Genomic DNA, 20,896 nt, shown 5'->3' on the forward strand with positions numbered 1-20,896 from the left:
TGGAGCATCTTCCTGGGAGAAGCGGAGTTGGCTTCCTGGGAGAAGCGGAGTTTTAATATTTCTTCTCTAAGAAATCTGTCTTGTGGTCTCTCCTAAACCCTTCTTACCGCAGCCTATCCCCAGCCGGACCCCGCCTCTCTCCCCAGCCGGCAGGTCACCCACAAATTCCGGGGCCTCAGAGACCACGCCCCTTCCTTTCCGCTTCCGGTTTCTCGCCAGTCAATCGGCCCAGCAGCCCGGTTCCGGCCCTGCGGGGTCTCGGTTCCGGGTTCGTTGCCCCGGCTCCGGGCCCCGGCTGGTCTTCCAGGCCGGCCCGGACGCGCGCAGCACCGGTCGGGTGTCGGGACTCCCGGGCCCCGCCCCAGCGGCCCCCTCGCCCTCCTCCGGCCCCGGCCCACCTCGCCCCCCGCCCGCGCCGTCCTAGCCGCCCCATGGAGTCCCAGTGTGACTACTCCATGTATTTCCCGGCGGTGCCACTGCCGCCGCGCGCGGAGCTGGCGGGGGACCCGGGCCGGTACCGGGCGCTGCCCCGGCGCAACCATCTCTACCTGGGGGAGACTGTCCGCTTCCTGCTGGTGCTGCGCTGCCGGGGGGGCGCGGGGTCCGGCGCCGGGGGCGGCGCGGGCTTGGGCTCCCGAGGGGCCTGGGCAGAACTGGCAACGGCCCTGGCCGCCCTGGCCTCGGTCAGCGCGGGAGGCGGGGCGCCCGGGGGCGGTGGCTCCGCAGACCTGGATCCCGAACCCCCAGGGGGCGGGGATCCTGGCGGTGGGGCGCTGTTTCGAGGCTGCAGCCCCCTCCTCACCCACGGCCCGGGCCCTGCTACCTCAGGGGGAGCGACCACGGTGAGGAGCTTGGGGTGACACGGCACAGGGCGGAGGGGCGGTTTGCTGGGCTCCAGAGACAGGAGGGGATGGACGCTGGGGGCCTGAAGGAGGCAGGTGACGGAGGAGAGCAGAGGCCAAGAAGAACCGAGAACATCACATCTTAAAGGGAACGGCGCAGGCTGCCTCTTTGACTCTCCTGCACTCTTAACCCCTTTCACAAACCCCAGCTGCCTGTGGAGGAACCAATTGTGTCCACAGATGAGGTCATCTTCCCACTCACAGTTTCACTGGATAGACTGCCCCCAGGGACACCTAAGGCCAAGGTAAGACTGGCAAGGGGTGGGGCTGTTGTCCTAATTCAACTCCCTTTCAAAGGCTGGGCTAGCTGTCTCTCCTCTTGACCGAGGTCCTGTGTCCCCTGTGCTCAGATTGTAGTGACTGTGTGGAAACGGGAGGTTGAGGCGCCAGAAGTCAGAGATCAAGGTTACTTGCGCTTGCTGCAGACCCGATCTCCTGGGGAGACCTTCCGGGGCGAGCAGAGTGCTTTCAAGGCCCAAGGTGGGGAGAATGCAGAGAGGAAACGCTAGAGTCTGGAATCTGGGGGACAGAATGGAGGGTGATACTGGCAAGTGCCTGATCCCGGGAGCAGAGGAAGATCAGAGCTGTGGGTTGGAGGCGAGGTCTCTGCCCAGCTCATTGGTTCTTGCCTGGGCCCTCTCCTGCAGTGAGCACCCTGCTGACTCTGCTGCCCCCTCCGGTTCTGAAATGCCGCCAGTTCACTGTGGCTGGAAAACACTTGACCGTGCTCAAGGGTGAGATCTATGGCTCAGGTCTTTGGTAGCAGCAAGGGCATTGACTGGGTGGCAGTTACTCTGGGCATACTGGTGGGGATCAGTCCATTTTGGAGGGGTAAAGTCGGGACTTGAGGGGTCCCGGTACTCTTAGCTGAGCTGAGCTGGTTTCCTCCAACAGTGCTGAACAGCTCCTCCCAGGAGGAAATTTCCATCTGGGATATCCGTATTCTCCCAAACTTCAATGCTAGTTATCTACCTGTCATGCCCGACGGCTCTGTGCTGCTGGTGGACAATGTCTGGTGAGGTCCTGAGGAGGGGGGCCAGGCTGCAAAGTAGGGATTGGGGCAGGGCCAAGAGCTCTGGCATGAAAAGATCAAGCTCTGTCCCTCTTTCTGCTGAACTAGTCACCAATCTGGGGAAGTCTCCATGGGTTCCTTCTGCCGGCTCCCTGGTACCTCTGGCTGCTTCCCCTGCCCGCTTAGTGCCCTGGAGGAACACAACTTCCTGTTTCAGCTGAGAGGGGGTGAGCAACCCCCTCAAGGGGCCAAGGAGGTGAGCATAAGAGGCTGGTATGCTCAAGGAGCAAGATTAAGAAAAAGCAGTGGAGGGGCACCTGGGTGGCTCAGTGGGTTAAGCCTCTGCCTTCAGCTCAGGTCATGATTTCAGGGTCCTGGGATCGAGCCCCACCATCGAGCTGTCTGCTCAGCAGGGAGCCTGTTTCCCCCTCTCTCTCTGCCTGACTCTGCCTACTTGTGATCTCTCTCTGTCAAATAAATGAAATCTTAAAAAAAAAAAAAAAAGAAAGAAAGAGAAAGCAGTGGGAGGGAAAGGCCAGGGGGTGACAAAAGACGGAAGGGGACCTCAGAGACACATGATGTTTCCTTTTGTCTCTCCCGCAGGGCCTAGAAGTTCCCCTGATTGCTGTGGTTCAGTGGTCTACCCCAAAGCTGCCCTTCACCCAGAGCATCTACACCCACTACCGGTGAGTTTGTTGGACTCCCTGCTGGGCACCATCCCGTTCACCTGTTCGGAACACATGCCCTCCCACACGCCTGGCTTCCCTTTCTCACTGCTTCTAGCCTGCCCAGCATCCGCCTGGACCGGCCATGCTTTGTGATGACGGCCTCTTGTGAGTCCCCTGTTCGGACTTATGAGAGGTTCACGGTCACCTACACACTGCTCAACAATCTCCAAGATTTCCTTGCTGTGAGGCTTGTGTGGACCCCGGAGCACGCACAGGCTGGTAGGTGGGCTGTCAAACTCTGGGACCTTGTCCCAAAAGAGGAGGGGAAAGGAAGTCATGGAGGTGGGTGGCTTTTGGCAGGCAACTTCAGCCCTGTACCTGGGTGGTCTCCATAGTGTCACCAATGGAAAGCTTAGAGAAGCAGTGGGCCAGTGATTTTAAGGGCATTGACCCTGGATCTGGGCTCCCTGGTATCTTTGATTTCTGCCTCTCCCATATACTAGCTGTGTGACCTTAAGTAGGTTACTTAATCTCTCTGAGCCACCCAGGCACCCTATTTCCCCCATTTTAGAGAAGAGGAACCTGAGTGAGGCTCAGAGAGATTAAGTGTCTGCCTTTGCTCAGGTCATGATCTCAGGGTCCTGGGATCGAGTTCCGCATCTGGCTCCCTGCTCAGCCAGGAGCGGGCTTCTCCCTCTCCCTCTGCCTGCCGCTCCCCTGCTAGTGCTCTCTCTCTGTGTCAAAGAAATAAATAAAAATTTTAAAAAATAAAAATTAAATTAAATGGGGAAATAGTATCTCATGGGGTTGTTACGGTGATTTAATGGTTAACGTAAGTGACATGGTTAGAACAGACGTCAGCACACTGTAAGTATTAGTGGTTGTTATTTATACACATCAGCAAAAAATGACACATACCCAGTTTACGCCACAGAGCGAGTCTGAGGGTCAAATGAGACTGTGCTCGCAAAAGCCCTTTGCGACCGTACAGATGGGTTTACTGGTGGCTGTCTCTGTGTCTCACCCCTTCCAGGAAAGCAGCTGTGTGAGGAGGAGCGCCGGGCCATGCAGGCAGCCCTGGACTCCATTGTCTGCCACACGCCCCTCAACAACCTGGGCTTTTCCCGGAAGGGCAGCGCGCTCACCTTCAGTGTGGCCTTCCAGGCTCTGAGGACGGGGCTCTTCGAGGTGGACCGGGGGTGGGGGCTGGACTGCGAGATGGGTTATGCAGAATGTCAGGGTGGGAGGAGCCAGAGCCACCTGCCTCGGGTGGTACCGAACAGTGGGGACAGAGGGAAGGTGGACTTACAGTCCCACGCCGGCAGGGCAAGTGGGGACCGTGATGGGAAAGGAAGGCGGGGGCCGGGAGGCTGAGCTGGGGCGCTGATTTGTGTCTCCCTGCGCCAGCTGAGCCAGCACATGAAACTGAAGCTGCAGTTCACCGCCAGTGTGTCCCACCCTCCGCCCGAGGCCCGGCCCCTCTCTCGAAAGAGCAGCCCCAGCAGTCCTGCTGTCCGGGACCTGGTGGAGAGACACCAGGCCAGCCTGGGCCGCTCTCAGTCCTTCTCTCACCAACAGCCCTCCCGCAGCCACCTCATGAGGTACGGAAGTGTGGGAGGGGTCCCACGGGCCTCAGTAGAGGCTAGAGTTGGAGCAGGAGCCGGAAAGGGTCCTGGGGTCTGACCGGAGCCCCACAGCCTCTGCCTTCCCCCAGGTCGGGCAGCGTGATGGAGCGCAGAGCCATCACGCCTCCTGTGGCCTCCCCTGTGGGCCGCCCCCTCTACCTGCCCCCGGACAAGGCTGTGCTTTCTCTGGACAAGATTGCCAAGCGTGAGTGCAAGGTCCTGGTGGTGGAACCTGTCAAGTAGCACCGGGCAGGCTCTCCTCCCTCTTAACACTCCCAGAAACCGAAAGCCCCTGGAGGGGGTCCTCACTCCAGACTGTGCCTCCCCTGGGATGCCTCCCACCGTGGATGAGGAGGCCCAACAGGGCCGCCTGTCTGTGTCTGCTGATGAGGGACAGGGAAGAAGCTGTGAAATGGGCGGGTATGGCTACAGCACTAAGCCAAGAGTATTTCCCCGACTCCCTGGGGGGGGGCTGGCCCCACCCCGAGGCCATGGCAGGGGCTCCAAGAGCTCCCTTGCCCCCTGCCCTATACCCTGGTTCTAAGTTTACAAAGTGTATTCCTTGTTCCTATTAAGTTGTCTCTCCTGCCTCTGGCATTCCCTCCCTCCCACCCACCCGCAGGGCTGAGATTAGAGGGTGGTGATGGTAAAGGGACCTCGACAATGACCCTCCTGTCTCAGGGGAAAGGGGAGATAGCCAGGTGGCCTCCTCCTGCCCCTCATGTTTACGTTTGCAGCCTGAAGCACTTTAAGTTGTGTGGGGTTATCTTTTCTTTCTTTCTTTCTTTCTTTTTTTTTCTTTTTGGATCTGTCTGTTCCTGTAACTTATTCTCCAACTACTGCTTCCAACTGAAATAAGACTATTAAATACCTGTTCAGGAGGGAGAAGAACGACTTCCGTTTGTCTCTTGGTGGCAGGAGCAGAGAACCCAGGGGCTCAGAGGGGTTCCCTACCGGAGGCACACCAAACAGTTCCCCTCAGCTCCCCTCCTACCATATTATCCTCTGATTGCCAGTTCATAGGCCCAGGTGCCTTGCCTCACCTTCAGGGCCCACATATACAACTTGTCTCCCTAGAAGACAGACTTGGGGTATAACCTCCCCCCCCCACCCCCCCGCCAGTTCACACTCTCTCATACACACGTCCCTGGGCTGGGGATATCAGACTTATGTTTATTAGGAGGGAGGGAGGGAAGAGGCAGAACCCCTTGCCCTCACTCTCCTTGACACAGTGCAAAGTCCCCAGGCCTCTGCCCTTCCAGGTAGGGGTGGGGAGGTGGGTGAGCAGAAAGCCTTAGTTCTAGCAGCAAGCCAAGAAAGAGCTGGAGGAGGTTTGCGTCTTCCTCATCACAGAGGCCCATGGACCCAATCCACCTCAGCGCCCGGGCCTCTGGCGGCTCAGACATCAACAGGCTCCCGGCCTTGGTTCTGCCTCTTCACCACAAATACCCTCTGTCCCGACACGGTCACCAGCAGCGTGTGTTCTCCAAAGACCACTGGAGAAGAGACACACCTTCCCCCACCCGGGAGAGGGAAGGGAGCACAGAGTTAGTGGGGTACAATGGCCTCTATAGGGTCACACAAACTGGTGGGAGCAGAAGCCAAAGGCATTCCGTGGTTCAAGGTACGAGGGCTCCATTACGTCCCCTTCCTTCCCGTGCTTTCTCATCGTTCAGATGCAGGGGTGAATCCCAAAGGGACCAGGGACCCCAGGGGGGATGGTGGGAGGTTAGCAGGAGATGGACTTTTTTTTTTTCCCCCTGAGAAGAGAAGCCTCTGGGAACAACCCCCAACCCCTACCACCACCACCACCACCAGGGGCAGGGGCTGAGGCTCACCTGACAGGCGCTTGAAGGGTATGTTTGTGCTGTGGTGCAGCCGGAAACCACAGGCTGTGCTGACCAGCTCAGAGATGGCACTGGCTGCCTGCTCGTCATTCTCTAGATCCCCAGATGACTGCATGCAGAGGGAGGAGGAAGGATGACAGAAATTAGGGAACAGAATTGGGAAAGAATTCCAGGAACAGTCACCTTGGCTCTAGCATTTGTAACCTCTCCCTCTCCATTTTCCAGTACCCCTAAGGTCACCCCTATTTTTGGGAAAACAAACCTGAAACTTTATGATACTGTTGCCCCTCCTGGTGCCATCTTATTTCTCATCCTTACAGTACGGGCCTTCCCCCAGTGAGCAGTGACCCTCGTTCGTTTCTTTACCGACCATTCTTTCTTAATCGCTGAAACGTGATTTCTCCCCTTTTCCCCACTTGATAAAACCATTCTCAAACATCTGTGCCCACCCAGCACTGACAGGTTCAAGGCCCCCTCTTTTCCTGTTTACTTGTTGCCTTGCCTGCACATTCTGAAACATAAACGAACATTCTCTTTGTCCTTGAGCCCTTCCGTAGTACCTAGCCCTTGGGTAATGATGTGGCTGTGGCCTAGGCTTCCTCTTTTGGTGACTGTCTCAGAGTTTCCTCTCCCAACCTCCTCAACAAGGACCTCGCAACTAGGTCACATTCAGTCCCCTTTGCTCTCTGGGACATTATGTACCTCCATCTTCTCATCTGTTAATTGGGACAAGTTCCTATCCATAGGCTTGTTGTGAGGATCACACTGAACTATTATTGGTGAGATGCTCAGAACAGCTCCTGGCAATACATACTGTATCAAAATGTCTAAAGCCATCAAAATCTCCTTACCTCACCCCTCCCTAGTCAACTTCTTTCTTAATTTCCTGTTTCTGAAAGCACCATCATTCTAGGCTTGGGTTCAAAGTCTTACTAGATGGAGAAGTATCTCCTCCAATTACCTGTCTCTAGTCATTATCAAGATATACTGACTCTTCTTTTAAAATTTCTTCTCTCCTTGTTCCTCCTCACTGCCACCATATCTGTCTCATACCTAGATCTTTGCAGCAGCTCCCCCTACTTCTGAATCCCCACCCTTTCTATCTTCACACCTGATAGAATAATCTTGCTCAATTCTTTCTTTAGCTCACATTTCTGTTCAAAACCCTTCAAAGCTCCCATTACCCTCAAGATTAACCCAAATGTGTCAACCAAGCCTTGAAAGTCCTCCACAATGAGATCTTTCCTTACCATATCCTCTTCTAAACCTTTCCAAATCTTTTCAATATAGTCCCACCATTCCAACTCTGAGTACTCTCCTTTTCTGCCTGTTCACCACCATCGACTGCCCAGATGAATTCTTACCTCCTCCAAGAGTCTCCTTGTTATAATGTAAGTTACAACACAAAGGTTGAATCCTTCATTTTCTGGTCTCCTTCACTAGTCTTTACCACTTGCATTGCTCTCAACTTTTATCCTTAAGCCTTGTCTCTCCAGCTCCATTAAAAACTTCTAGAAAGCTAAACACTGTATTGTACTATGAAACAAAATTCATAGCCTCTTTAATAAATACCAAATAGAGACCTATTCGAGAGAACTTGGATAATATCAGTTCTCAACAATCCTGAAACTAGTTGTCTGACTTTGTTAAAGTCATTAAACCTCTCAACTCAGAAGTTACTAGAGTATGATTCCAGCGATTTGATTAGTTACTGAAAGCTTACTCTCTGCCAAGCATGATAGCTATGACCTAGAATAGAGACAACTCAGGCTAAACCCGGCAATGTTAAAAGAGATCACAGGGCCATTTGTCCTTGGTGGACCCCCTCCCTTGCCCAGAACGCACCGCCAGCACCGCGCCTTCACTCAGCACCAGGTAGCCAAGCTGGTCTGGGATTCGCTCCAGCCCCTGGGTCAGTGCAGAAGTCTAGTGGGTAAAGATGCAATTAGTCAGAAGCATGCCGGGATGGCCCTAGATGGTCTTCACTTGCAAACCCAAGTCTCGCTTGACAAGGCCCCCCAAACCTTCTCTTTCCCCAGCTATGGCCCTTCCAGACCCTCTCCTCTACAAAGCCTTCAACACTCATCTTGCTGAGCTTCCCACTTTCTCACCCTCTGACCCTGGGCTCCCTTGGCCTCCGCAGCTCTGCTGTTCCCTTCCCCCCACCCGCCCCATCTCCCAATTCCCCCGGTGGCCGGCCCCACCCCCGCAGACTACTCCCCAGCGCCCAAACACCCTCGCACAGATCCCTCTTCAGCCCTCTACGTCGCCTCCCCTCCCATCTCTATTCTCTCTGCGTCCCGGGGTGGATAGGAGGTAAGGGCGGAGTACAGGCCCAAGTCTGGGGAACCAAAGAGATTGGGGAACAGGGTTGCAGAACCCCGAGCGCTCACTCCCGCGCATGCGTCCTCACTCACCATCGCAGCCTTAGGTGCTGGGGGCGCTCCCTATCAGATAGGTAGCTTCCGGCTCCAGACCCAGGTCACGTGCTTCCACCAGGAGGTCCCCTCCAGCCCTGCGCCTCTGGCCTTTAGCCCCGCCCCCGGAGTGCGGATTGGACCATGAGTACATCATCAGCCTTAATCTGCCAGTGCGGAGGGCCGCCTCCCGAAGACGCAAGCGGATTGGTCGTAGGCCCTCCTTCACAGCCCTCTCCCCGCCCCTCAGCCCCTGTGCTCAAGGGGAGGGGGCGTGTCGGCGGAGGGTGGAGCCTGGGGGGGCGGGGCCGGAGGGAGGAGGGCGGGCTGAAGGTGTGCGCCTGCGCATAAAGGGGCCGACGTTTCCTTTCGGCGAAACTGCCCACTCGTGAGATTACGAGTTGAGTATAAAGTGAAATGACGTGGAATGCACGTGAACAGCTAGTCAAAGGCTACTTTTATTTCTACTCCAGGAAACTGTTCTCTCAAGACAAATGCCTAAGGGATTTGTTCCTAAAATAGCTTTTCCTCCCGGGATTCTGGGATTCTGTGCGAAACAGGGTGACGGTGAGTGGAGTCCCCGCCTCCTCCCCTCGGGCGAGGCAGCAGCAAAGCTGGCTTTCCCCCAGGAAAGATTAGAAACAGTACCCTGAAGTCATTTTATTAATACTTGAGTGTCACCTCGAAAACTTGTGTTTTAATTTAAGTGGTTTCCAGACCCGCAATACCAATGTCACTGAGAAAGTGTTGGTGAGGTCAAATGAAGGGTGATTCTAGAAATAATAAACCCTTATTGGTGACGGTGTGGAGAAATTGGCGTCTTCGTGCATTGCTGACGGGGTTGTGAAACGGGGCAGCTGCTGCGGAAAGCCCATCAGCTGTTCCTGGGAAAGTTGAACTAGAGCAGCTCCACTCCTGGAGGGATTCCCGAGAGAACTGGAAACGTGTCCACGCAAAACACTTGCATACAAATGTTCATAGCAGCGTTAGTCATAATAGCCCAAGGATAGAAACGCCCCCAAATATCCATAAACTCAGCAACAGGTAAATAAAACACGGCATGTCCATACAATGGACTCTCATCCAGCTGTAAAAAGGAATGAAGTACTGATAAGTCCTGCAACATGGATAAACCTTGAAATCATTACGCTAAGTGAAAGCAGTCAGATACCCGAGGCCACACAGTATGAATCTGTTTATGCGAGATGTCTAGACTAGGCAAATCCACAGAAACAAGAAGCAGATTGGAGGTTGCCAGGAGCTGAGGGGAGGGGGAAATGGGGAGCGACTTCTAATTGGTGATGAAAATGTTTTGGGGTGATAGAGTGATGATGGTTACACAGGCTGTAAATGGAGTAAAACCACTGAATTGCACACTTTAGAACGGTGAATATTACTGCATGAGGTATGTCTCAATAAAATAAAACTAAGTACTGTTGCTTGAGAGTTTCATTAGAGAAAATGGATGCCTTTTTTTAAAAAAATGAAGTTTGTTTACTTATTTATTTATTTTTTTTTTTAAGAGAGAGAGTGTGCACACGTGAGTGGGGGAGGAAGAGCAGAGAGGGAGGGCGAGAGAATCCCAGAGGGGCTCCACACTCAGCACAGAACCCAACATGGGGCTCAATCCTACAACCCTGAGATAATGATCTGAGCTGAAATCAAGAGTCAGATGCCTAACCAACTGAACCACCCAGATGCTCCAAAATAAGGTATGTTTATAACATAAGATTTAAATTGGGAGGAAGATAGAGAAACAAAGTTATGTGGAGATGCTTAATTTTGCAAAGGCCCCCCCTTGGCCTTAAATATTGGTGACACTTCACAGCATCATTTTCTTTAACTTACTCTCTGGAGCATTTTTCATCCCTGCACTCACCTATCCCTCTCATTAACCACACCGTGATAGTATCCCCATTTTACAGATGAGGAAGTGCAAGTTTAAGAGAGGTTGAGCCCTGCTCACAGGCACACTAGCTGGCAATGGCAGAGCCAGATTCCAGCCCAAGTTTGCTGGCACGGAGTCTGATGCTTTTCCCATTGTTCCATCAGCCAACTACAGTTATTATTACCTTTTAAGAAAAAAAAAGATTTTATTTATTTATTTGACAGATAGAGATCACAAGCAGGCAGAGAGGCAGGCAGAGAGAGGGGGAAGCAGGCTCCCCACTGAGCAGAGAGCCCGATGCAGGGCTCGATCCCAGGACCCTGGGATCATGACCTGAGCCGAAGGGAGAGGCTTTAACCCACTGAGCCACCCAGGAGCCCCTATTATTACTTTTTTTAAAGTTACATTTAATTTTACCTCAGAAATTCCATGTTTTTATTTTACTTGACACAGAGGAGCACTTCACAGGACAATGCTCATCAGCCATCATCAGAATTATTTCATTTTTATAAATTATACTCATGTAGAGAGTTAAGTTTCTCATTCTTTCATTCAAGCAGTGTTTATTGAGCACCTTCTGTGAGCACCTTCAGACACTCTTCTTGGAATTGGAGATATTATCTATCTTCCTTTCTGTCTCAAAATGATAAAGGTCAAGGGAATGATTTTTGAAAATTGAAATAATGGTTACTTCTGGGATTGAGAGGGGGATGAGATAGAAAGAGATACAAAGCGTTCATAGTCTGAACTATGCTTGTGTGCCCCCACCTCCAAATTCATATATTGACCCTGGTCCCTACTTTGATGATATTTGGAGGTGGGGACTTTGGGAAGTGCCCAGAAACTACATATTCCTTTATTTTCCCCCAACTTGACCCCTCCCAACATACCTACTTTGTCCCACTTGGATCAAAGGGGCTCGTATCTCTCGTGGAACACTTACTGCATCTCACTGCTACTCTTTGTTTGCCTGCCTGGCTCACTTACAAGCTGGGCAGGGGTCAGGGCTGTGATGTTTCCAACATTTTATTCCCAAAGATAATGACTATTACTCCACAGTCTTCAAAAAGTGCTGGTTGAATGGGTGTGTCAGGGTTACAAGCCAGGAAAGGCAGAGTGGGGGTTGGGAAGTCTGTTGATGGTTGTATATAATTTAGACTGTTGTTTGACCAAACCACTGGGTCCCGTAGCCTAGCCAAGTTAGCACATAAAGTGAACCATCACAGCCACAAAACCCAAAGAGGGTGGGTGCCCCTTTGCTGTGATGGTCTCTGTGGCAGCTCTCATACCTGGGCCTGCAGTTGTGGGAGAGGAAAACCTTTCCCACTGGTTTCCCCCTGCCTCCACCCAGGGGTATTATGGGATAACTGAGCAAAGGGGAAGGAATGTGCTTTGTAAGTACATATCTTGGGGGAAACACTGGTGAGCCAGAAGGGGAGGAGGCATTTGAGTGTCTGGAGCTGGGCGGCTTGTGAGTACTGGGAGCCCATATAATGTTGGCGAGTCCACTTCCTTGGTTCTCTGTGGCCAAGAGGCGACAAAGCCCATCTAACATAAGCAGGCTCTCTCAAAACTCAGGCTGCTTCCATTTCTCAAATTTAATAGTATGCGAAAAACCAAAGAGAAGCAAAAACAGGGTTCCAAAATTGTGGCATGATTGAAATGGTTACATTTAACAGATAAATGCTTTTAACACAGAGATATTACAAAGCCTTATGATTTTGACAGTTCTGCAGTAATTGCCAGGTTTACAAAGTTAATCTGTAAGGCAGAAGGCTATAATGAGACACCAGTTAAGTCGTAATCTGAAAAGTCTCCTTCCTTCCTTGTGGGAATGTCTCTGACTGAATAAATAACCAAACTGCTTTAGAGGGAATGTTCAAAGTCTACATTTGAGGCTTTTGTGAATGTGAAGCCTAGGCAAAAAGTACCTCTCCGCCTGGGCAGGGCTCCAGATATAGCTTTAACATGCTTGAATTTCTAGTTATTTTTATGTCCTTAAGGAGGGGGGTCCCAGACAGAATTAATAATGTGGTTGTGAGTCACATCCTCAGCCCTGGCCTCATACTTTTTTTCCAGTTATAGATTCACACTCTGCTGAAATTATAATTCCTTCTAGGATTTAAGTTTTTCCTCTAAGGCCAGAAAGGATTAATTCATTCATTATTGAAAGCTATGACTCTATGCCAGCCACTGTTCTAGAGGTAGTGGGTAGAACAAATGTCTCTTCCCTCATGGAGCTTATACTCTAGTGGATGGAGACAGAAAACAAGCTGTACATATAAGAGGAAAATTAAGTAGTATGTTAGAAGATGGTAAGTGGTATGGGGAAAAAAATCATCAAAGTAAATAGGGCCCAGAGTATGGGGATAAGAGGGGACATGCTATAGTATTAAATAGGGTGGTCATGGTAGGTCTCTCTGAGGAGACTTTGAGAAGACTCAGGCAAAGTCTGGAGGGAGGTGAGGGAGTCAACCTGGAGGAGACCTGGGAGAGAGTATCCACGGCAGAGGTAACTATCACAAAGGCTCAGTGTGTGCGTGTATGAATGTGTGTGACTGATAGACTTGAGAATCAGCAAAAAAGCCAGTGTGACTGAAACTGAAAGATCAAGGGGAGAGTAGTAGGAGAAAAGTTCAGGGAGGTAATGGATGCCAGATGATGTACTGTTGTGTGGGAATTTGGTTTTTCCTCTGAGTTAGTTGTTGCCAACCTTTTCCCCCCATTATTCTCCTTCGGAGAATCTTTCATTTCCTAATTGGTGCCCTCTCATAAAATTTTCATATCATAGATAGACTTACATTTGTCTATGTACTGTGGCCTTCAGAGGGCCACAAACCATTGTAATATCCAATAATTTTTTTTTGACCCCGACCCCTAAGAAACAACTTTTATCCCCCTGGAGATGATATTGCTTCTATTGAGAATGCATACTGGGTGAACTGGGAAGTCACCAGGGAGTTTAAACAGAGGAATAACATAATCTTACTATTAAAAGGATCATTCTCGCTGTTATGTTGAGAAAAGACTGTAGGAAGGTAAGTGTGGAAGCAAGAAGACCAGTTAGGTAAGAGATTATGGTGACATAGACCAGGGTAGTGGTAGTGGAGGTACTGAGAGGTAGTCAGATTATAAGCACATTTTGAAGGTAAAAACAATAGGATTTCCTGATGCACTGAATGCAGGATGTGAGAAAAGAACAAAGCAATAAGAATGATTTTGTTTTTGACCCGAGCCACTGAAAGGATGGCATTATCATCAACTTAGATGGGAAAAGCCAAGGATCGAGTAGTTTATTTAGAGCGCATTTGGGGGTGGTGGAAATAAAGTTCATTTTTGCCACATCTATCTGCGATGTATTGCAAGTGGAGATTTTGAGTAGATAGATATGAATCTAGAATTCAGGAAAGAGTTCTGTGCTAGAAATATAAATTTGGGAGCTGTTGGTAGATAGATAGTCCTTAAAGCCACGAGACTGGATGAGCTCAACAAGGGAGTGAGTGTCAATAGAGAAGAGAATCAGGGTCTGATCCCTGGGGCATGTCAACATCAAGAGGTTGTGAGAAGAGGAGGAATCAGTGAAGAAGTCAGAAGAAACAATCAGTGAGGTCAGAGGAAACCAGGAAAGTTAGGTGTCCTGAAAAACAAGTAAAGAGCATGTATCAGGGAGGAGGGAGTATCCAGCTGGTGCAAACACTGCTGATGGGTGCTGAGAACCTTCAGTAGGTGATTGACTGTTGGGTTATGTGCTATAAAGGTCATTGATAACTTCAAGAAGGGCAGTTTCGGTGGAATGGTCAGAGCAAAGTCTGGTTATATCAAGATTAAGAGAGACCAGGAGTGGAGAAAGCAATGACATTGAGTAAAGTCATCTACTGTTAAAAGAGTTTTAACTAAAAAGGGTCCAAAAAAATGGGGCAGTAGTTGGGTAGAAGGGCCAGATACATCAATGATCAGAACAGACCTCTGTCATCAGTGAGGTCAAGGGAGGAGGGTTTTATCAAAATGAGAGAATATCAAAATGAGAGACTAGATGTATGCTGATAAGAATGACTCAGAAAAGAGGGTGTATATGGTGATATAAGAGAGAGTAAGGAGAAGTTCTGGGGCAATAGCTTTGTGAAGGTGAGGAAGGATGGGGTTTAGTGAAGGATTGTCTTTAGATACAAATATAGATGGTTCATCCATGGCAGCTGATGGGCGGGCCAATTACATGGACACAGATTTTGATAGCTAGACAGAAAATGGAGGTGGGAGAGTCTGAAATTTTTTCAGCAATGGGAACCACAGTCACTGCCTGAGAGAGAGGAGGAGATGACATATTTGGAGTTTGAGGACAGAGGCCCAGGTATGAAATGGTCAGCCCAGAATGAGTGACTGAAAGGCGGTGGATAACAGTGTCATCAATGGAGAGCCACTCACAGAAATGAAAAGCCGTGTGGTGTTGCAAGATTCACCTACATGGATTTTCAGATTGCTGAGTGTTAGGACAAGTAAGAAATTGGAGAGAGTGACACTGAGCCAGGAGGTGACATTGTTTAGACATGAGGGAGGGGGGACATGTCAGCTGGCAGATAGCAGGAGCAACTTGTGATGGGATTGGAAAGGTCCTGACCAGTTATTAGCTTGAGTCCCATTCCTGGTCAAGGAAGTGGAGCAGCAGGTTAGCGTGGGCAACGTGGCCTCAGAGGAGTAGCATACTGAGCCCGAAAGCCAAGGCCCAGGGGCAGCCAGTCAGCAACAAGTGAAAAGGCTGACTGGGAGCTAAAGTAAGAAGAGGTTCTTGTGCTTTCATTAGAGGGTGAGTGTGTACTGGTTGGGGCAGGCGTTTGTGTTGGAAGGATACTAATAGTGAGGTGAGATGTGTAGATTCTCAGAGCTGCTAGTGCACATGATCCCATAGAGCCTGATTGCCAGGAGTCTTGTTGGCACCACTGTGAACTTGTTAAATAACATTTTCTTGGTTTGTGGAGTAATAGCCCTGTATTACTTGTATTTGAAAATATCGACTCATCCTTATCCTCTCTTAAGCCCCTAAAACCTCAGTTCAGGGCTGTTAGAATTTAGCCCTTGCCTTGCAAACCAAGATCATAAGCTGGGGCCATATTTTCTCAAAATTTGGCAAAATAAAATCAAATAGAATTCAGGCCTACAAGTCCAATATCATCTTTTTTTCCAGCTAGCCCTCCCACTCCTCCATCCCCACCTCCCTTTCCATAAAACCACTCATCAGAGGTAAGGCAGCCAAATGTGGTGACCCTTTGCTCTCCTCGACCTGGGCAAGTCTTGGCAGATAGTGTGAAGAGAGGAAGGGTGGGAGACCAGGAAGGAGCTAAGATGGGCATGGGATGGTAATGTGGACCCAGGGGGGTATATGCTGAAGCGTAGGGGTCTAACCAAATTCCAAGTCAACTCAGAGACAGAAGGGGTTGGCCCATCTAGGGGAACTTTCCTTGGTTGGACATGGGACTCTTTTCTGACTTTGGCTTTTCCCTCAAAAAGTCCTCCCAAGGGTGCCTGGGTGGCTCAGTCAGTTAAGCGTCTGCCTTCAGCTCAGGTCATGATCCCAGGGTCCCGGGATGGAGTCTCGAGGCCAGGCTCCCTGCTCAGTTGGGGGTCTGCTTCTCCCTTCATCCCCCTCTCCTTGCTATCTGCACACTCTGTCTCTGTCTCTCTCGGGGTGGGGTGGAGTCCTCCCAAGTTGACTAGATTGTAAGGTGAACCTATGACTTAATTTTATTTCATGATTCTTAATCTTTTCATCACCAATGACCCCCTTTGTTCTGGACTGAATATTTGTCTCCCCCCCCATCCACATTCATATGTTGAAATCCTAACCCCAAGTGTGATGGTAGTAGGTAGGGCCTTTGGGAGGTAATTAGGTCATGAGAGTGGGATTAGTGCTCTGGTAAGAAGAGACAGGAGAGAGCTTCCTTCTGGTCTCTGTTCTCTACCATGTGAGGATAAAACTAAAGTCAGCAGTTTCAACTCAAAAGAGGACTTTCACCAGAACCTGACCATGCTTTTAGTCCACACCCGACCACATCCTTTTTAGTCTCTTTTTATAACATTGCATTTATGACGTAACCTTTTCCCCATTTTTGTTTCAAATTTATTAAAATCTTCCTTTCTACTTTCACTATCCATTGGATATTGGATACCTTCAGTATCCACTTCTACTAAATATTTTAAATAGTTCAGATAGTTCACAGACCTCACGGTGGGAACCCAACTTCCTCATTTCCTGTGCTGCCTGGGTCAGTTCCTGTGTACTGTGTCAGTCCTGCCGTATTACCATTGCCTTCCATCAGGGCTGACTTCATGGGTACTCAAACTGCACGGCCACACAGAGCCCCATGCTCAGAAGGGCCTATGCTGCGTTTAATGCTCTGCTGTCCCCATTTTGAAATTTGTAATAATCTTTGAACAAGGGGCCCCATGTTTCCATGTTGCACTGGGCCCCCAGTCGTTATAATTGGTCCCACCTGACTGTGGGAGATCTTGGGGTTGGTGGGAAGATATGGCCCTGAGTTACTCTGGCAGACTGCTTAAGACTCTGGTACGAGGGAAGGAGACTTCCCTCTCTCACTGTCTATACCTCAGACCCACTTTATTTGCATTAAACAATAGAAACATGGACATGGATCCCCTCTTGCCTCTTTGGAAACCCCCTGCCGCACATCCTGCGCTTGTCATTCTCACTTTTGTTTCCTTGTGCTGTATTTCATTTCCCCCCCCAACCAGGTGTGTTACAGTTAAGCAAATGACCAAGAGCCTCAGTGGGGATCCCCACTCACCTCCCACACCACCCATCGCCCCCACCACGTGGGCACCCATGCACTTTCGCAGAATTCCTACCACTATCATTGAACTTTCTGGCTCCAAATGCACCAGTGGCAAAAGGGAAAGGAGATGGCAGGAGGAGGAATGGAGGAGAGGCAAGGGAGAAAAAGAAGGAAGAGAGCAGCAAAGGGGGAGGAGGTGAGGGTTAAGAAGTGCTTGGGATGAGACCTTGCTAATTCCATCTGCACAGCTGGTACCTGCTAACCCCTCCCCACCTAGGTGGGCAGACTGCTTAATGATCCTGCCATCCCACTCCTGAGACCACAGCAAAAACAAAACCAGGAACCCTTGAGCTGGGTTGTTAAGTTCAAACTCTCAGGTTTAAAAGCATCCCGGGTGTGGCTGTAACCTTCCATCTTCTGCCTCTGCCTTTCTGGGATTACCCATGTTTTTCTCAGTGCATGTGGACCTTCTATCTGGGATGCTTTTCCCTCCCTCCTCTGCCTGTGAACTATTTCATCCTTCAAGGCCCTCTTCAAACCACTAGTTCCTCTGGGAAGACTTCCTGTGCCTGGATTTTGTCACAGGGTCCTCTGTGCTGTTCTGTCTGGTACTTAGACATCATACGGCAGCTACTGGTATATGAGACGGGTTCCCCACTTTAGCTGTGAGCGCTTCAAAGAAATGTAGCAGTGTGCCTGACCCACCTGGTGATCCGTGTTTGCAGAATGAACAAATGAACAGAGGTGAGGAGGGAGAAAATGGGAAGGAGAAGGAGCAGAAAAGGAAGAAAATCTAACAACAAGCAAAGGAAGCAGGAGAGGAAAAATTAGAGAGGGGAAATTAGAAATTAGAAACTAGAGAGGGGAAAAAAAATGCCTCCTTCAGAATTTATAAAGTGTATTTTATGTCTTCAGAACATTTACAGGTTATAGTTATCCACACAACTACTTTGCAATGCAAATAAGGTAGATACGATTAATTTAGTTACAGATGAAACAGGTGAAGGAAGTTATACGAGCTGTATAGTGAGTAGCTGATGGTAACAGTGTGACCTGAATCCAGGATGGTGTTTTTGGGGAGGGAAGTGGTGCTGGTACATCATCTATTTCTTTTCAGGGAAAAGGAGAAAAAAGATAAAATAAAAGGAGAAGCTCCTCCCCCTGCACCGCCGCCACCAAAAACAAGAAAGGAAAAAAAAATATTTGAGAAGCGGGGGGTAGGTTTTATTTCTATGCTTTTCTCTTTAAGTCCGCAGTCACGTTTAGCCGTTCGACCATGTATCACTAGACGGTGGTTTTGATGTTTGTTTGTTTTGAAGACATGGAGGCTTAGGAGGTATAAGGGGGGAATGAAACAAATTGAGTTTGGGGGTTAAGAAAAATAGTGACATCTGATTCTCCTGTTCTCTGGACTAGAGACAGCTTGGGATAGTACAGTCTGGAACCCAAAATTTCAGAAATGGGAAGGGGATGATGAGAGCATTATAGGTTTTGTGTGAGGTCTCTAGATTATACTGTATCCCCAAAGGGCAAAGGGATAGGGGAGGTTTGTTGATGAAGACAGTTCACATTTCAAACTTATTTTATTTTTTAAAAGATTTTATTTTTAAGTAATCTCTTTATCAAACATGGGGTTCGAACTCACAACCCTGAGATCAAGAGGCCCACGGTCCACCAAATGAGCCTGCCAGGTGCCCCTTTAAACTTATTTTGTTTTTTAGTTTTTTTTAATTATTATTTATTTGAGAGAGAGACATTGAGAGAGAGCATGAGAAGGGAGAAGGTCAGAGGGAGAAGCAGACTCCACATGGAGCTGGGAGCCCAATGCGGGATTTGATCCTGGGACTCCAGCACCATGACCCAAGCCACAGGCAGTCGCTCAACCAACTGAGCCACCCAGGCGCCCTAAACTTACTTTAAAAAACAAAAAAATACATAAGCATTATAGAAAAATTAGGAAATATACATACGCAAAAAGAAGAAAATGATAGTTAGCCACATTCTATCATTCAGAAATACTATCGGCGTTTGGAGTCCTTCAACTGTGTACACACATATATTCAACAACCCATTTAAAATAGCTACCTCTGGGATGCCTGGGTGATTTAGTCAGTTAAGCATCTGCCTTGGGCTCAGGTCATGATCTCAGGGTCCTGGAATCAAGTCCCACATCGGGCTCCTTGCTCAACAGGGGGCCTGCTTCTTCCTCCTGCTCCCCCTGCTTATTCTCTCTCTCTCTCTCTTTCTGACAAATAAATAAAGCTTTAAAACAGCTACCTCATTTTCAATCATATAATTTATGTAATTTTAATAATTTTGTATTGTATACCTGGGTATTTAAATTGTTTTCAGTTTTCATTTTTAAACAACATGCACTGAAAATTCTTGTGCACATCCAGGATGATTTCCTGGGGATAACTTTCTAGAAGGAGCATTTTAAAGAATGGCATTTGGGGTCCCTGGGTGACTCAGTTGGTTATGCGTCCGCCTTTCACTCAGGTCATGATCTCAGGGTCCTGAGCAGGAAGTCTGTTTCCCCCTTTCCCTTTGCCCCTCGCCCCTCTCTTGCATATGCTCGCTCTCGCTCTCGCTCTCTCTCTCAAATAAATAAATAAATCTTTAAAAAACATAAAAATAAAAGGAAGGATGGCAATCTACAGTGTAGAGTAGTAGCTAAACCATGGATTAAAAACACTTGTTTGTGGGGCACCTGGGTGGCTCAGTGGGTTAAGCCTCTGCCTTTGGCTCAGGTCATGATCTCAGGGTCCTGGGATCGAGCCCCGCATTGGGCTCTCTGCTCAGCAGGGAGCCTGCTTCCTCCTCTCTCTCTGCCTGCCTCTCTGCCTACTTGTGATCTCTTTCTCTCTCTGGCAAATAAATAAATAAAATCTTTAAAGAAAACAAAACACTATTTGCTATGTAATTTAGTTACATCATTTAGTTTCTCTGTGTCTCTGTACATCTGTAAAATGAGGGTGATAGCACACTGCTCCATAGAGCTGCTGAGAGGATTAAAAGAACTAATAACACACTTAGCCTAGAGTCTGAACATGATAAGAGCTCAATAAATGTGAGCTATTATTATTGCCAGACAGTTCTTTCAAAAAGTTGCACAAATTACAGAGCACTCTATGCTAGGATACACTGTCACTAGAATTAATGTTGGATATTATCATTCTTTTAAATTAGTAATTCTCAATCTTGACTGTACATTGGAATCATGGGAAAACCTTAAAAATGGTCCCACTCCCAAAGATTCTGATTTAATTGGTCTGGGATGTGACCTTGGGCATTGAAATTTTTGAGGCTTCCCAGATGATTCTGATGGACAGATAGGTGAATTATCACTGTTTTATTTCCTCTTTGATGGGAAAAAAAAGTATCAGTGGTGCTAGCATCATTTGATGGGAGGGGGAATGACAAGTAACTGCTTAATGGGTACTAGGTTTCCTTTTGGGGTGATGAAAATTTTTGGAACCAGAGAGATGTGGTAGTTCTATAACATTGTGAATGTACTAAATGCCACAGAATCGCTTACTTTTTTTTTTTTTTTAAAGATTTTATTTATTTATTTGACAGAGAGAGATCACAAGCAGGCAGAGAGAGGAGGAAGCAGGCTCCCTGCTGAGCGGAGAGCCCGATGCGGGGCTCGATCCCAGGACCCTGAGATCATGACCTGAGCCGAAGGCAGCGGCTTAACCCACTGAGCCACCCAGGCGCCCCCAGAATCGCTTACTTTAAAATGATTAATT

The 20,896-nt window shown here is 49.0% G+C and overlaps 2 protein-coding genes across 4 annotated transcripts; one reads left to right on the forward strand and one right to left on the reverse strand.

Annotated features, from left to right (window-relative positions):
- Window positions 1-232: 232 nt before the first annotated feature.
- On the forward strand, window positions 233-5,095 carry LOC111145765 (chromosome unknown C7orf43 homolog). The gene is made up of 11 exons (XM_022500952.1): window positions 233-842; window positions 1,052-1,147; window positions 1,253-1,382; window positions 1,550-1,636; window positions 1,797-1,917; window positions 2,023-2,170; window positions 2,518-2,600; window positions 2,698-2,861; window positions 3,616-3,770; window positions 3,990-4,183; window positions 4,297-5,095. The coding sequence occupies exons 1-11, from the start codon at window positions 432-434 to the stop codon at window positions 4,448-4,450; spliced, it is 1,743 nt and encodes a 580-aa protein (XP_022356660.1). The 5' UTR covers window positions 233-431; the 3' UTR covers window positions 4,451-5,095.
- Window positions 5,096-5,356: 261 nt separating this feature from the next.
- On the reverse strand, window positions 5,357-8,577 carry LOC111145766 (late endosomal/lysosomal adaptor, MAPK and MTOR activator 4). Of its 3 annotated transcripts, none has more exons than XR_002640497.1 (4): window positions 8,298-8,402; window positions 7,900-7,980; window positions 6,046-6,163; window positions 5,357-5,703 (listed from the first exon to the last, which is right to left on the reverse strand). XR_002640497.1 is itself a non-coding variant. In XM_022500954.1 (4 exons), the coding sequence occupies exons 1-4, from the start codon at window positions 8,472-8,474 to the stop codon at window positions 5,606-5,608; spliced, it is 300 nt and encodes a 99-aa protein (XP_022356662.1). In that variant the 5' UTR covers window positions 8,475-8,577; the 3' UTR covers window positions 5,357-5,605. The 3 variants fall into 3 exon arrangements, 2 of the variants coding, with proteins under 2 accessions (XP_022356662.1, XP_022356661.1); XM_022500954.1 differs by lacking the exon at window positions 8,298-8,402 and adding an exon at window positions 8,472-8,577; XM_022500953.1 differs by lacking the exon at window positions 8,298-8,402 and adding an exon at window positions 8,448-8,474.
- Window positions 8,578-20,896: the final 12,319 nt, after the last annotated feature.

This window comes from Enhydra lutris, unplaced genomic scaffold (genome assembly GCF_002288905.1).
Source record: "Enhydra lutris kenyoni isolate GAN:26980312 unplaced genomic scaffold, ASM228890v2 scaffoldscaffold13, whole genome shotgun sequence".
NCBI classification, from domain to species: domain Eukaryota; kingdom Metazoa; phylum Chordata; class Mammalia; order Carnivora; family Mustelidae; genus Enhydra; species Enhydra lutris.